Source organism: Zootoca vivipara, chromosome 5 (genome assembly GCF_963506605.1).
Source record: "Zootoca vivipara chromosome 5, rZooViv1.1, whole genome shotgun sequence".
Classification (NCBI taxonomy): Eukaryota; Metazoa; Chordata; class Lepidosauria; order Squamata; family Lacertidae; genus Zootoca; species Zootoca vivipara.
In genome coordinates this window covers 61,031,010-61,045,512 of record NC_083280.1, presented here as the reverse complement: position 1 = coordinate 61,045,512, position 14,503 = coordinate 61,031,010, and the positions used below count along the sequence as shown (strand labels likewise).

General features: G+C 41.7%; 1 protein-coding gene across 3 annotated transcripts in view; it reads right to left on the bottom strand.

The window, feature by feature from the left end:
* PPP2R2D (protein phosphatase 2 regulatory subunit Bdelta) overlaps positions 1 to 13,304 on the bottom strand; it is a 32,405-nt gene extending 19,101 nt beyond the window's left edge. The window contains exons 1-2 of one of the 3 annotated variants that reach the window (XM_060274833.1): positions 12,999 to 13,304; positions 12,669 to 12,758 (exon numbers count right to left, since the gene is read on the bottom strand). In XM_060274833.1, the coding sequence (XP_060130816.1) occupies positions 12,669 to 12,758; positions 12,999 to 13,005 (97 nt within the window). In that variant the 5' untranslated portion in view covers positions 13,006 to 13,304. The remainder of the gene's footprint in view (positions 1 to 12,668; positions 12,759 to 12,998) is intronic. The other 2 variants (XM_060274832.1, XM_035137728.2) reach the window with 2 other exon arrangements.
* Between the last annotated feature and the right edge of the window lie 1,199 nt (positions 13,305 to 14,503).

The following is a 14,503-nucleotide window of genomic DNA, read 5'->3' as shown; positions in this document are numbered from 1 at the left end:
GTATGAGGATCCAGACATTTTAGAATTTTATCAGATATTGCTGGGGAACCAGAGCTAGATCACACATTGCATTGTAGCTACCGGTATGTATAACTGGAGAGCTCCACATTTGTGAGGTCCTGTGCTGGTAGAGGCTAGGAAACAAGGATTTGCAACCACTTATGGTAGTTGTCAAACACGGGACACAGGTGGCGCTGTGGTCTAAACCAGTGGTCCTCAACCCCCGGGCCACGGACTGGTACCGGTCCGTGGATTAATTGGTACCGGGCCGCCCAAGGAACATTTAAATACAATTAAATTAAAATTATTAAATCAAAACAATCTAAATAAAATATAAACAATCAACGTCCCCCCTCAGATGGACGCGGTAAAATTATCAAACGTCGACTGGTCCGCGGCGATAAAAAGGTTGGGGAGCACTGGTCTAAACCACTGAGCCTCTGGGGCTTGCTGATCGGAAGGTCGGCAGTTCGAATCCCTGCGACGGGGTGAGCTCCCATTGCTCGGTCCCTGCTCCTGCCAACCTAGCAGTTCAAAAGCACGCCAAAAAAGTGCAAGCAGATAAATAGGTACCGCTCCAGCGGGAAGGGAAACGGCATTTCCGTGTGCTGCTCTGGTTTCACCAGAAGCGGCTTAGTCATGCTGGCCACATGACCCGGGAAAACTGTTTGCGGACAAACATTGGCTCCCTTGGCCAGTAAAGCGAGATGAGCACTGCAACCCCAGAGTTGTTTGCAACTGGACAACTGTCAGGGGTCCTTTACCTTTTTAGTTGTCAAACACAGCTTCAGTTTGGTAAAGGATATTTTGCATCAGAGAAGGGCACAGAGAACAGAGTGCTTCCTTTGCTACTCAATTTCTTCCCCTTCATGGGTGGGACTAAGAGACGTGGGGTTAAGACTCTTATCCATGCTGTAAATGGCCTCTTCAAGAGGATTTTTAAAGAGCAATAGATCAGAGAATTCCAGGCTGAAGAGAAAAATGCAATTTGGCCTCAAGTGCCACTAGCTGGTTTCTCAAGCTAAGATTTGACAACCAGTTCTGAGGTTTTTGAACACCTGCATTCTAAAAAGGCATTTGGCAAGCTTTGTCAATAATGAGCCCAGATAGACCTTGGAGCAAATTCCCAGCATTCCCATTGCACACTTCTACCTCAAAGTGCAACAATAGTTGAACCTCACCCACGGAGAGTGGGGGGAATATAAGGAAGAGGTAAAATATGCAATAAACTAGTGTTCCTCAAGGCTCTGAGCACCAAGCAAAGAAGATTAGATTGAACAGGCCACTTGCTCTTCCAGCATAGTTCTACTAGAACTATGGTGACAGGAAATGCAATAGTGATATAGAATGTTGTACCAATAGTGTAACTACTCAGGTTTGGCGCAAGCCAATGACACACGAGCTAGCCACACATCCACCAACTCAGGTTCAAGTCCCGATACACTATTTTGCAATCTTCTTTTCCAGATGGTACTAGACATACAACTTATTTTAGAGAAAACATTAATTTCCCGCAACTGCTATACCTTCCCATAAGATACTGAAAATAATGACCCAAGAGATTAACCACTAAGCATTTTGACAACAAATGCGTTCCCTCTACAGGGAAAACTTAGGTGCTTGAATGCAAATGCACCATTTAGAAGGATTTTATATGTGAATTCTTGTGAGCAAGTTATAATCACTTCTATTCTTAGACAGCCTCTAACTAGAGTGATATGGGAAGCTATGTTAGCATACAACTACAAACAACAAATTAAGGCTCCTACATTAACAGCATCTATGCACAAACAAAAACTAAAGATTAAGCATAAGACAAAAAAGTCCCTTCAAAACAAAGTAATCCAGATCTTGTAATTAAAAATAAAATAAAATTCCATGACACTGTTTTGAGTTTAACAATTAGACAAGACCTTTTATTGTGGTGCTTCATTCAAGCATCTGGGAAATATTTTTATACCCAGTATGCTTAAAGCCTTGTGTTTGCCTGTGTTTAGCTATAAATGGTTTACTATCAGCTGAATGGAGAGGTTAAGTTGCACAGATGGACCTCTTGAAGCAATTGTTTTCTGCTATTAAAAAAACCCCTTTCCCAAAAGCATGAATTCAGCAACCAAGACAAAATACACACTTATCATTTTGCCAGAGATTCTAAGAGAACAGAGAAGAACTCCGTAAGTAATTTGTCCTATTATTTGGTTCCAGTTTCATACTACCATGATAATGTCATATGACACATAATATTAATCAGGCTGCCTGACTTTCTTATGTCTGGAACCAAAAGTTGCCTTGTTCAGAAAACCCTTTGAAGCACATTTTTATTGATGAAGTAGATTATGTTCCTTCAGAAGTGCCAACAGGATTGTCTAGGCACAGCACACTGTATGCATATTGGGTCTCCCATCTCACCCACAAAAGATTTGCATTTGTTTTGTATCATATATGCAAATGTATGCCCTATTTTGTGGATAGGACAAAGGGCACAAACATGTGTCAGGGGCCACAAACAAGCAATAAGATGTCTGACAATGTCATCAGACGAACTTTCCCCATAACTGCATTTCCATACTAGAAAAGGCTTAACTTATATCTTTAAACCAGAGTTAGAAAAAGGCTTTGCTATTGTATTTTGCTTTTGGAGGCAACACTATTGGCCAATCACTGCTACACTAAAATCCCTGGGTGTCCCAAATATATGTTGTGGGCAATAACATGCAACCAGGAAGACATTCTTTTCCACATATTTTAACAATTATTTGAATTATCAGCATTACGTTAGCTATTATAAACACCACAAAATGTATCGTTTAGCATATATTTTACAAATGTGGGTGCCATAGTTCATGGAATTCTGTTATAGGACTAAGTCTAGAAGCTATTTTGGAAAATTGCTTCCACAAACTTATGTTAATCTGTGCATGATGACCACCCATTTTCTTCTTATTCCAAACCATGTCCTCTATGTCATCAAAGTGTAACTTGCTGTAATTATTTTTCAACAGAAGTCTACCACAAGGCATAGCTGCCAACCCTCCCTTTTTTAACGGGAAACTCCCTTATTCCAAGCCACAGCTGTCAACCTTCCCTTTTTTTGGCTGGAAATTCCCTTATTCCAGCGCCATTTCCCACTACTATCCTGGATTGTTAGATATATCGTAGACTGTCCCCAGCAGGGCCGTCTTAAGCATATCTGGCGTCCTGGTGCGAAGATACCTCTGGCGCTTCCCCGCCCAGTTTCCCAGCGCGGCTGTCTGGCGAGTGCAGGGCGCAGTAGCGTGGCGACCCCCTGGCGGCCCTGCGCCACCCAGCTTTGCCGTAGGGCCGGCCCTGGTCCCCGGGACAGGTGAGGCTGCTGATCCCTTATTTTCAAATCCAAAGGTTGACAGCTATGCCACAAGGTCATAATTAGGTGGAACCTCCACAACAAATGGAGCTGGCATAGAGCACTTTTTGCTTCTGCTGCTTAGTTCTCATCAAAGAGAAGGTTCAGCACAACTCTTGAATAGAGTTGGGTGATTAACATACAATCAATTTATCACAAGGTTTCCAACATTGTGATATATCGTCAGCTAAACATCGCGATATGCTGATATATCACAATGTCTGAAATAAGGGTGAAGCTACGTAGAGGCATTGTCTTGCTTCATTTTTTTTCCCACATCGTGATTTTTGCACAGCGCGTACACACACACACACAATGATTCACAATATATTGCCAAGTCAAAAATCATGAAACTGACATCACAATAGGGACTTTAGACCTGTTTGGGACGATATATTGATAACCCAGTCCTACTTTTGGTTCTAGTTCTGATAGGAAGACTGCAACCCCAATCAATTAGTCATACCTCATGTTACGTTTGCTTCATGTTACGTGTTTTTTCAGGTTGCGTCCTGCGGCGACCTGGAAGTACCGTAAAGCAGTGGTTCTCAACCTTGGGCCTCCAGATGTTTTGAGACTACAATTCCCATCATCCCTGACCACTGGTCCTGCTAGCTAGGGATCATGGGAGTTGTAGGCCAAAAACATCTGGAGGCCCAAGGTTGAGGACCACTGCCGTAAAGGGTTACTTCTGGGTTTCGCCACTCGCACCTGCGCAGTAGTGCTATATTGCGCTGCGCACCTGCGCAGATACGGCGCTTCAGGTTGCGAACAGGCCTCTGGAACGGATCCCGTTCGCAACCAGAGGTACCACTGTATAGGAAAATGTACCTTTTTGCAGGATGCTAGTATCAAGCCTTTTTTGTTTGGATTCAATGCCAACCTGTTACCCTTCTCTACATGGCTACATCTTTCCACATATTCAGGACAGATAGGGTTGCCATATATCCTCTTTTTGCAGGACATGTCCTCTTTTTCAGGGGTAAAATTTGAGGCAAATTGCATTATAGCATCCTCTTTTTTGCCCTTAAAAAAATGGCAACCCTAAATAGCAGCACCTCAATGTTTAGTAATTAAAGCAAGAAGTTGGGTGTAATCTGCATACTGATGGCACCTCACTCCAAGGCTGATGCTCTTCCTAAGACGTTTCATTAAGATGTTAGCAAAACTGGCACTGAACCATTTGAAATTCCACAAACCAATATCTAGGAGGCAATTCCATAATCTAATCCCCCAAACCCCTAATGATCACTAGTTGGACACTGTTTATGCCTGTTCCTGTTTTGCTGCAAATAAAAATTTCCATGAGACATTAATGCTGAGGCAATGGAGGGGCACATGTTTTGCTCTGGAAATGTTCCCAATACGGAAGATTACCTGATGACTGTATAAGCAATGTTATCCACAAGTAATGCATGAAAAACTATTTACATACACTTCTTAACTTTTGCACTGTATGTTCACTTTTTCTACAGGATGCTTTTGCTACATGTGGAGACTTTCCAGTCTTTTTGAGACTATCATCCTGATTCCAACTTTGGCAAAAAGTCAATAGCTAGAGCCCCAAATCCTTAAATTATAATGCAGACATCTTATTGGGGTGTTTAAGTGTTACATCTGTCTGTCTCTCAAAAATGTGAATGTCTCTCAAAAATGAGGACAATTCTAAGCTAAAATTCATTGATTATACTAGTAGTTCCCAGGTGACAAACCATACAACAGCTACTGAATATATTTCCTGTTCATTTGGTGGCCTAAGTAGGTTTGAATGCCTGTGATGTTTCAGAAAGTTAAAATACCCATGCCTGCTAAATTCTATAAACAATTTACTGATCTTGCTAACATTTTTAGATTTAGGCCTTTAGTTTCTTCAGTTACTTATTTGCAATACTTCAATCTAATCCATTTTTAACAATATGACAAAGTATAATAATCATTTATACTTTTAAGATTTTGAAAGATTAAGCATATATCTTCTCAATAGCAGCAAAAGGCTATAAGAATCAGTCATGACAAACAGCATGGTAGTACTATATTTTGTTTCTAGGCCACATTACAACATTGAAGGAATTAATCAATAGCTTGCCAAATCAGTGATAGAAGAAAGGTGAGGATCCGTCAGATCAGCACTGCTGTTCTTCTGTCTCTAAGCAGAAAGTCAGTCAGCAACATTGCTTTGACCTTAAATGCCCTGTGCCTGTATTTAGACACATGAGGGAGGTTTGGTAGTAGGAATAAGTTGCCTGCATGAAATGAACTTTCATATTTGATTTTGCTTCAAACTAAGCTCATAATCCTGGAGCTGTACTAGATAAGGTTTCTGTGCTTTCAACTGTCCACATAAAAATACAATGAACTGATGGCTTGGCCAACCCTTTACTGCACAGAAACAATGAAGGCCTAAGTACAACCTGCGTGTACTTTTTTCTTATTATTATAGTATGATAGTCATTATGAAGCTTTTCTTATCACATATAAAAGATCTGATTTTTTAAAATCATCTTTTGAAAGGAGGCACTGTGGACCTAACACATAGAGCATGATCCTGGGAAGCACATGAACCCCAGTAAATTACTGAGAAGTATCCCTATCAATCCCTGTCACACAGCTTTATGCAAATTCTGAATGGTAACCTGTTAAAAACAGTGGATTTATTTGATCAGTTGGACTTGAGCTTATTTCTAAAACTTTGATTATTATTAATTGCTCCTAAACAACTCTTTAAATGCACGAGTTTTGAATAATCATGCCATGGGATGGTTTGGCATAAGAACTGCAATTTTGCCAAAGAAAATAAGCAGAATGACCAGCAGTACACATATTTCCTTGAGTCTTCCAATTGCAGTACAATTTTGCAGAAGGTAAGGTATAGCAGGAGTCCCTTCAATCTTCTTTTCTCTACATTGCATCACCCATGCACAGACATGAAGACCCCAACCTTTCTGCATATGCCAGAGGACTTGAGGGAGGGTCTGATGGTGCAATGCTCTTAAAGCACTTTGAACCAAGCAGTTAGGAAGCAACTCTGCAGTGCAGGATTAGTCACATCCTTCAAATGTGAAACCAGAGAATCTAGTGTTGCAAATAGGAAAGATGGTTTGAAATGAGTACGTTTCTCAAAATATTGTGCCTCTTGGAGCATATCTTATGTGATATGGTACATTCTTATATACGGTAGCTTGGAATTCAATTTCTTGCTTGCCTGAAGTAGTGGTTTCCCCTGGCTGAACATCAGCAGATGGCTCCTCCCCTCCATCCACTTTTCATCACCAGTGTGTATAGGAGCCTGCATGCACAACCACAATATTTTTGTTTTTGAATCCCCTGAATCTGCTTTATTTCTTTTTTGCATACTTTTCTGTTTTTATACCGTTTTATTGATTTTAGGCTATATTTTTGTTTTAACAAATGCTTTTATACTGTACACAGTGTACACTACTTTTGGATTTAAAGATATGGAACAGTTTGGAAATGCTTTAAAATAAAGAAATAGAATTGCCGCAGTGCTATTCCTCAAGATGGGAGAAAGCACAACAGGGTTTTACAATCCACGTTAGCAACATTTAAAGGGTGGACAGGTCCAAATGCACCAGTCCTACCATACTGTGTGGCAAAGAACACAGCGAGGGCAAAATTAATGGTGTGCAGCGTGTACAATGTGCTGACAATGTACGTAGGGAGAATGGGAATGGGTAAGTGATGGGGCAAGAAAGGAAGATTCTGCAAAGCTCAGTTACTACATTGAAGATCAAGCCAGTTTACATATCTGGTTGATACAAAGCTTCAAAATCAAAAGCATTTTAAAGTTGTTAGGCACAACATTGGGACAAGGAAGTAAAATTGATCAAACTTTCCCCTCAGAAAAAATGTTTTTAGTTAAAATATAAGCAAAGGTGATATTTAACCATACAATCCTTAACATGTCTACGGAGAACTATGCCCCACTAAGTTCAATGGGCTGTTCTAAGGTGTGTATAGGATTGCAGCCTCATTTACCAAAATATCTTGCTATACTCAAATCAGCACTTTCAAGCCCATTATTATTCTAATAGCTCCACATCTTTCTGCATCAGATCAGTACAAAATAAGGGGCATTTGAGATCATTTCAACAAATGCCTTGAAATTTTCACTTATCAAAATTCATAAGAATGCATTTAAACACTCCCAAACACTGATTCATTACCAGTTGTGCTATTTCAGCACAAAGACAGCATCATGAAATAAAGTATAAAGTTCTTTATAGCCTATCTAAAATTCAAGTTTAAAGGATATTATTAAGCCACAGCAAGATATGGTTCGTAGTAGTTGATAACCTTAAGGGCAGCTTCACACAATATACAATGGCTGTGTTTGGACATTCACATGTCAGCTTAATAAGCCATTAAGATTTGTAAACTTCATACTCTGGTTTGTTTCAGGGTCATTAACCATACTTTGTCAGTTCAGACAAAGCCAGAAATGATAGTTACAGGTAGGTAGCCGTGTTGGTCTGAGTCGAAGCAAAATAAAAAAATTCCTTCAGTAGCACCTTAAAGACCAACTAAGTTTTTATTTTGGTATGAGCTTTCGTGTGCATGCATTTCGTGTGGTATCTGATGAAGTGTGCATGCACACGAAAGCTCATACCAAAATAAAAACTTAGTTGGTCTTTAAGGTGCTACTGAAGGAATTTTTTTATTTTGCCAGAAATGATAGTTAATCTCAGATTTCCTGGTTTATTCACTCACTTGGTCAAGGAAAGGAACAAGGCGGCTGCGTGCACACCCATCAGTCTATTACACATCTTGATTAATTAAGCAGGTACAAGCGTCCAAAATGTGTTTACAACAGCATGTACGGACAACAGGGAACTATCATCCATCATTCACAGTTCTACAGTACAGTACAGCACACCTGCCTCCCCACTGACGAAGAGTTACGTTCCAGGGCCCCACATGTATAAGTGGGGTACATACAGCTTCCAGCCCAACAGCTGTTGAATGGAGTAGCATGGCAGCTTGTGAGAGCTCCTGCATACTATTTCGGAGCCTGTGGAGTGTTTTTTTCTCTCTGGACTTTTGGCTCACTGATGTCCTCTTCAGGCTTGGGGGGGGGGGCATCTCCTTGTGAGCCACAAGGACTTTCCAGCTCTCTCTCACCATTATAGGTTGGTTAGTTAGTTATTTGCTGGCACCATGCATATATGTGGTCATGCACGAAGTTGATCACGTACAAGTTGGGGGATGCCTGTATTGTTATAAAAATATAGTACCCTCAATTTGACAGGTACTTTACAAAGTAGAGACAGGACTTTGGCCTGGAGAAAAGAGTTCTGTATTATTTCTTTAAGTAGCAGAAAGTCAACAGTCAGGAAAGAGATCAAGGCTCACATTACGCTACAAGAAACTGACAGGAAAATACAAATGTTAGGAACAGGCAGATGTCACATTCTTGTCAAATATTCTCGCCCAGCATTGCCTACCTATATGGAATTATGATGAAATGTATAGTACTGTACATATGAATGTGAGTACTGAAAACACAATATAATTAGGTTCCAATGCAAAAATGTGTTCCTAAAATCTGAATTAATATAGGTGTTACAGGATGAACTGATGTGTTGTTCAGAGGGATAAGCTTGTTGCATAACTTAGAAGCCTATTTTCCACACATATAAATAAAATACACACCTCCATACATTGTGTGATTAGTGCAAAAGCTAGAAGGAAGTCTGCAATGTAATTTGCACCATGGGGGTATCACTATTAAGATAACATTACACAAATATATGAATAAAAATTACGGGCCTCATTTTCTAAAACTATTATAGGTACAGTCCTATCCACACTTACCTGGAAGCAAGTTCCTTTAAAATCCATGGTATTTAAGTTAAAAAAATGTTTTAGGATAGGGTATAAGAACAGAAAGGAAAACATGTTACAGACAAATATATCAGGCTTGATTCTATTAACTTCTGTGATACTGCAAAATGCAAGCAACTACTTGCATGTGTTTGGAGTACTCTGATCTACGACACCTTAGTTTTAATCCTGAAAAACTAGTTAAGTTCTCAAATGTGCTGCCTGAACGTCAGTTTTCTTTTTAGCATATAATTTTGTTGATAGATTTGCTTATACCCAGTGCTGAAAATTGTTATTTTTAACATTAGTTGCATAACTCTCTACATTGCCTTATATCTAAATATTATAAAATGTTATTGACAAAACAACAAAAAACATACTAACATCAATTATAGTGCCCTTCTTTGGGGCCCAACAACCTGAATGCAATTTCTTTTACAAAGCATCTTGAACAAGTTGTTTCAAAGACAGTGGTAAGGGAAATGCAAGCAAGATGTGAGAAGTATGTCCAAATAAATAAGGACAAAAATTAGGGTTGAGATGCTGGTCAAATGAATTTGTTATTTGGCTATGATCAAATATTTTCAAATATTCCATAAAATAAAATATGCCCTTATACATGTAGTGTAGTATATTCCAATATACTAATATAACATGCACACAACCTACATTTAATAGCAAGTTTGTCTTATTCTGCACTCCAGTGTGGTTCTAACCTCTCTTCTCTAAATTAAGCCACACTAGCTTTTATAGCCATGTGATGGGTCACAATGCCCAGGAGTAGGAAATACTGCAAACCGTTATGGAAACAATGAGGCTTCCACATGATCTGGAAGGGTATCTACAGTATAAAGTTTGAGAGGGACTGGACCATGGAGCCTTCCAGGGAAGAGTAATTTTGATCATAAGCACAATATTCTTTCTTCCTTGAGACTGGTCTGGACAGTAGATGGCAAATAACCCACTTTTTAAAACCAAATGCCAATCTTATAAAAACGATTTCTCATTAGCAAGTAGTTAGGAAATTATTTTCTCACAACAAAAATAAGTATACTGCAACTGTTTCAAAACAGGATAAACTGATATCTCCACCTCCATCGCTCTGCCCGGACACAGGTCCAGTGCCGAGGGCCTTCTGGTGGTTCCCTCACTGTGAGAAGCAAAGTTACAGGGAACCAGGCAGAGGGCCTTCTCGTTAGTGGCACCCGCCCTGTGGAACGCCCTCCCACCAGATGTCAAAGAGAAAAACAACTACTAGACTTTTGGAGGACATCTGAAGGCAGCCCTGTTTAGGGAAGCTTTTAATCTTTAAAAAATTGGTGTATTCTAATATTTCTGTTGGAAGCCGCCCAGAGTGGCTGGGGAAACCCAGCCAGATGGGCGGGGTATAAATAATAATTATATTATTATTATTATAATATGCACTGCAGTCATTTATTACAGTGAGCAAGAAAGTTGTAAGACTGAACATATGATCAAGGTATTTACAGAAAATTTTAGTGCTGTTAATTAATACTATAAATTCCCACCTGGTACAAGACCAGGTATTTCATGTAACCCCTTCCCTTTACACAAAGTAGCTAGATACAGACACACATACTGTGGGTGTGGTTAATTGTTTCACTATAAATAGAACTCTAAATGCAACTCTCCACATAAATATTAACTGTGTTCAATATGAAAGCATGTAGACATCTTGTTACCAATGTTTTGCAGCTGGCTGCCACCCAGATACAGAACTGTGTGAAGACTATCAAATATCACTATCAAGGTTGAAAAACAATACTAGATTTAGTACACATACTGGAATTTATTTTACTACCATCCATTCTAGCACAGAACTCTTTCACATCTCAACAATAATTATTTAATGTTTCTACTACACATATTCATACTGTAATGCCACAAGCAAACAGCAATAAAACCCACTGATGATTCAGAAGGCTTGACTATGCATAAATATCTTAATAAAACAAAGAATGGCAACTGAACCCAAGCAAGCATTAATGAAACTGTATTGCTTCTTGGAAAACATGCCACTTTCAGGAAAACAAATAGCGGTTCAAGAAAGTGTAGAAACTGCTTACCTGCAAAGCATTTTTAATTCTCTAAATATATTCTGTTAAAAGGGTCACCTATTATCAGTCTGAATATTAGTAATCAAAGAAGTTTCAGTATCTTCCTCCAAACCACACCCTAAGTTGGCCTCTCCACTCTTGTAAAGAGAAAACCCACAACATTTGTCTTTGGAATATTTTAAAACTACAGCAAGAATACAACACGTAAACTCAAATTAAAATGCTTTTAAGGACAGCAATATGAACTTTTAAAAATCCACAATAACCAAACTTTTAATAAGAGTGTACTGTATTTAATAAGTTTATGAATACAACCTGTACACTTTCAAAAAGCAATGCGGAGGCTCTTCGTAAAACTCTAGAATACCATGGGTACCAGCCAGCTACTTTAATGAAGCAGCAACAGTTAGGCTGCAATTTTAATTACTAGATAATACATCAGACAGAACTTTGTAAGATTTACTTTGGAATTAACATACTTAAGAATGAACTTTTAAGGCACTTTTACAGGCTGGACTGGTTATTGCTACAAACTGGTTCAACCTAATCTTGGTTGATATATCATTTTTAAAACCTAAAGCCACACATTGCCAGAAAGAACATTTTACATTCCTGCTGCTAAAAACTAAATTTCAGAGGAGGCCGCCTCCTCCCCTCCCTTGTATGGCTAGAATGTAGCTTGACAACCTTGACAGACTGCTCCCCACTCCCAATCCTCTTTTTTCTTTTCGCTCCTCTTGTTCCACTGTCTGTCATTTCTCCCAGAACATTAAAAAAAGAAGGAAAAAAAAGACAGCAGTTTTCTGTACAGTGTGGAGACGGCAGAGCAAGCAGCAGCTTAGTCAGACTCTGCAATCCCCCCTACACATATTCAAAAAAGGGGGGGAGGAAGATGGTGGTGTTTGGTGGTGGGGAGAGAAGAACCACAAAAGGTAACACTTTTTCAGGCCTAATGCTGCTTCCAGACCGAACAAGGGCCCGGGGTGGGTGGAGGCACCGTCTCTCCCTTGCGGTGGAAACCAGGGTTCATCCTCAACCCCTTCCTTCTTCCCATCCTGCGCTTGGGGACCTGCGGGATGCCTTGCAAGTAAAGGCCCATCAACCCTGCAGGAAGGGGAGGGGGAAGGTTGTTGCAGAGGAGAAGGGCCTGCAGCAACCTTGGGAGGGAGCTCCGGGACTAGCAGGGGCCTCCTCTACCATCATTCCCCCACCACCACCACCACCATTGCGGGAGGTTTTTAAAGCCGGGTCGAGAGGAAGTGAGGCCTTTTGGAGGCCCTTCCTTAGGAGCCCAGGGTCATTCCGTCCCCTAAACCCACCCACCTCCCAAAATAATAATTAAGACAACAACAACAATAACCCTTTACCTTCCGCCACGTCTTCGTCGATCGCCCCCTTCACCTGGGAGAAGCACCACTGGAAATCGTTGCTGCCGCCTCCGCCTCCGCCGGCCACCCCTGCGAAGAGACGGCAAAGGGAAGAAATGCCGTGAAAAGCCCGACCCTCGCCTCTCAGGATATCTCTCTATACAAGATAAATAGGCCAAAGCCTCCCACCTCCCTTTGGCCGGCTCAGCCCGGCGAGGTGGACCACGGCTGCCCTCCTCCCCGAGGCCTCAGGCCTGCCTCCGCCCGCCAAGACAAGGGCCACCCAAACCAGCCCCATAGCCGCTGCCTCTGGTGCGCCCCTCTCCTCACCTGCCATGTCGCGCCGTGTGTGTGGCGGGCGGAGACCGGGGCCTAGCGAAGCCCGCGTGGCAGACGTAAACCGACCGCGACCGGAAAGGGAGCCGCTACGAGCGACGCCGCTGCCCGAGCCGCTGCTGCTGCCGCTGCCCCTGCCGCTGCTTCTGCTGTGGCGGCCGCCACCGCCAGCGCCGACGCCGCCGGAGGTTTGGGGGTTTCAAAATGGCGCCCATTGCCGGTCAGCCTGATCCGGTGACGTCATCCCCCTGCCAGCCTCCGCCGGGCGGAGGGAGGGAGAAGCCGGATGGGCCTGAATGAATGGGGTGTGTGTGTGTGTGTGTGGGAAGGGAGAGGCAGGCAGAACTAGGCGGGAGGGAAGTGAGTGGGTGGGGGGCGGGAGGAGGAAGAGGGGAGTCCTCGGGTGGTGGAAGCGGCTCTCTGCTCTCGCGTGGGTTGGAGGAGGCCTGTTCCCGCCAGACCGGAGGAGGCTTCAGGTTCTCGCAGGGCTTGGAGAGAGACGGTTTGCTCGAAAGGGAGGGGGGGCTGTTCCCCCCCCCAAAAAAGGGGTTGAAAATCCAGCAGGGATTCGTGTCCTTCGCTGATGAACACGCCAGCAGTTAAAAAGAGTCCATCAAACCATACGAATAAAACCCTTTTAACGAGGGCCAGGTATAGTGAGGCGAGTTTTTGGCTTCAGAAGAATTCTGCTTCAGGCTAAGGCTTCTTTTTCATTTGAAACTCAATCCTGTTTCATGGGAAACTTGAAAGTAAGCGGCCGCGGAGGATTTTGGTGCGGTCATGGTATTTCCTCAGCTATGTTAGGAGCCTAGCCAGGAAGGGAGGCAGGTTAGTTAGGCTAAACATGTTGCCTTTCCTTGGAAATCAAGGCCTTTAAAGTAACATGGTTTAAAACTCAACATGATATGCATTGTGAGGCAAAGTTAGCATTTTCATCTGGAAAATAATTGGACAGAATATCTTATTCATGGTTATTGCCTTTGAAGCAAGAAACAGGGTTCCAGAGCATGTACAGAATGCATTTTCCTCACCAGTGATTTACTGGGGTCTGCCTAGGCTCAGATTGATTGGTCCTTGTGCAGATGTGAGTCCTGCATCTTCTCTATGGGTATAATTCATCCTCATATTTGTTCATCGGCCCATTCTTCGCAAAGTGATTTTCACAGGAGGCGCTTTACAGAAGCTGCAAGGGGAGATGCTTAACCCTGCATCCACCTGCTGATTTTAACATGAAATGTTCTCCTTCCCAGCTACCTTTTTTCCCTACCATGGTCTGCCTATGTTTACCTTGCAATCTGTGGCACAGCTGCAAGTCTTACATAATTTAATAACAAAGAAAAATATTTGTATAATACTTTTGTATAACCCACACATATTTTCTTAACCGAATGCAGTTAAACTCCTGAAGCCCGATGTAAGTGTCATTTTCCAAGATACCAAAGTTCTTCTAGGAAACATTGCTCCATTTAACTTAATATTGTCCATGCTGATGGGTAGTA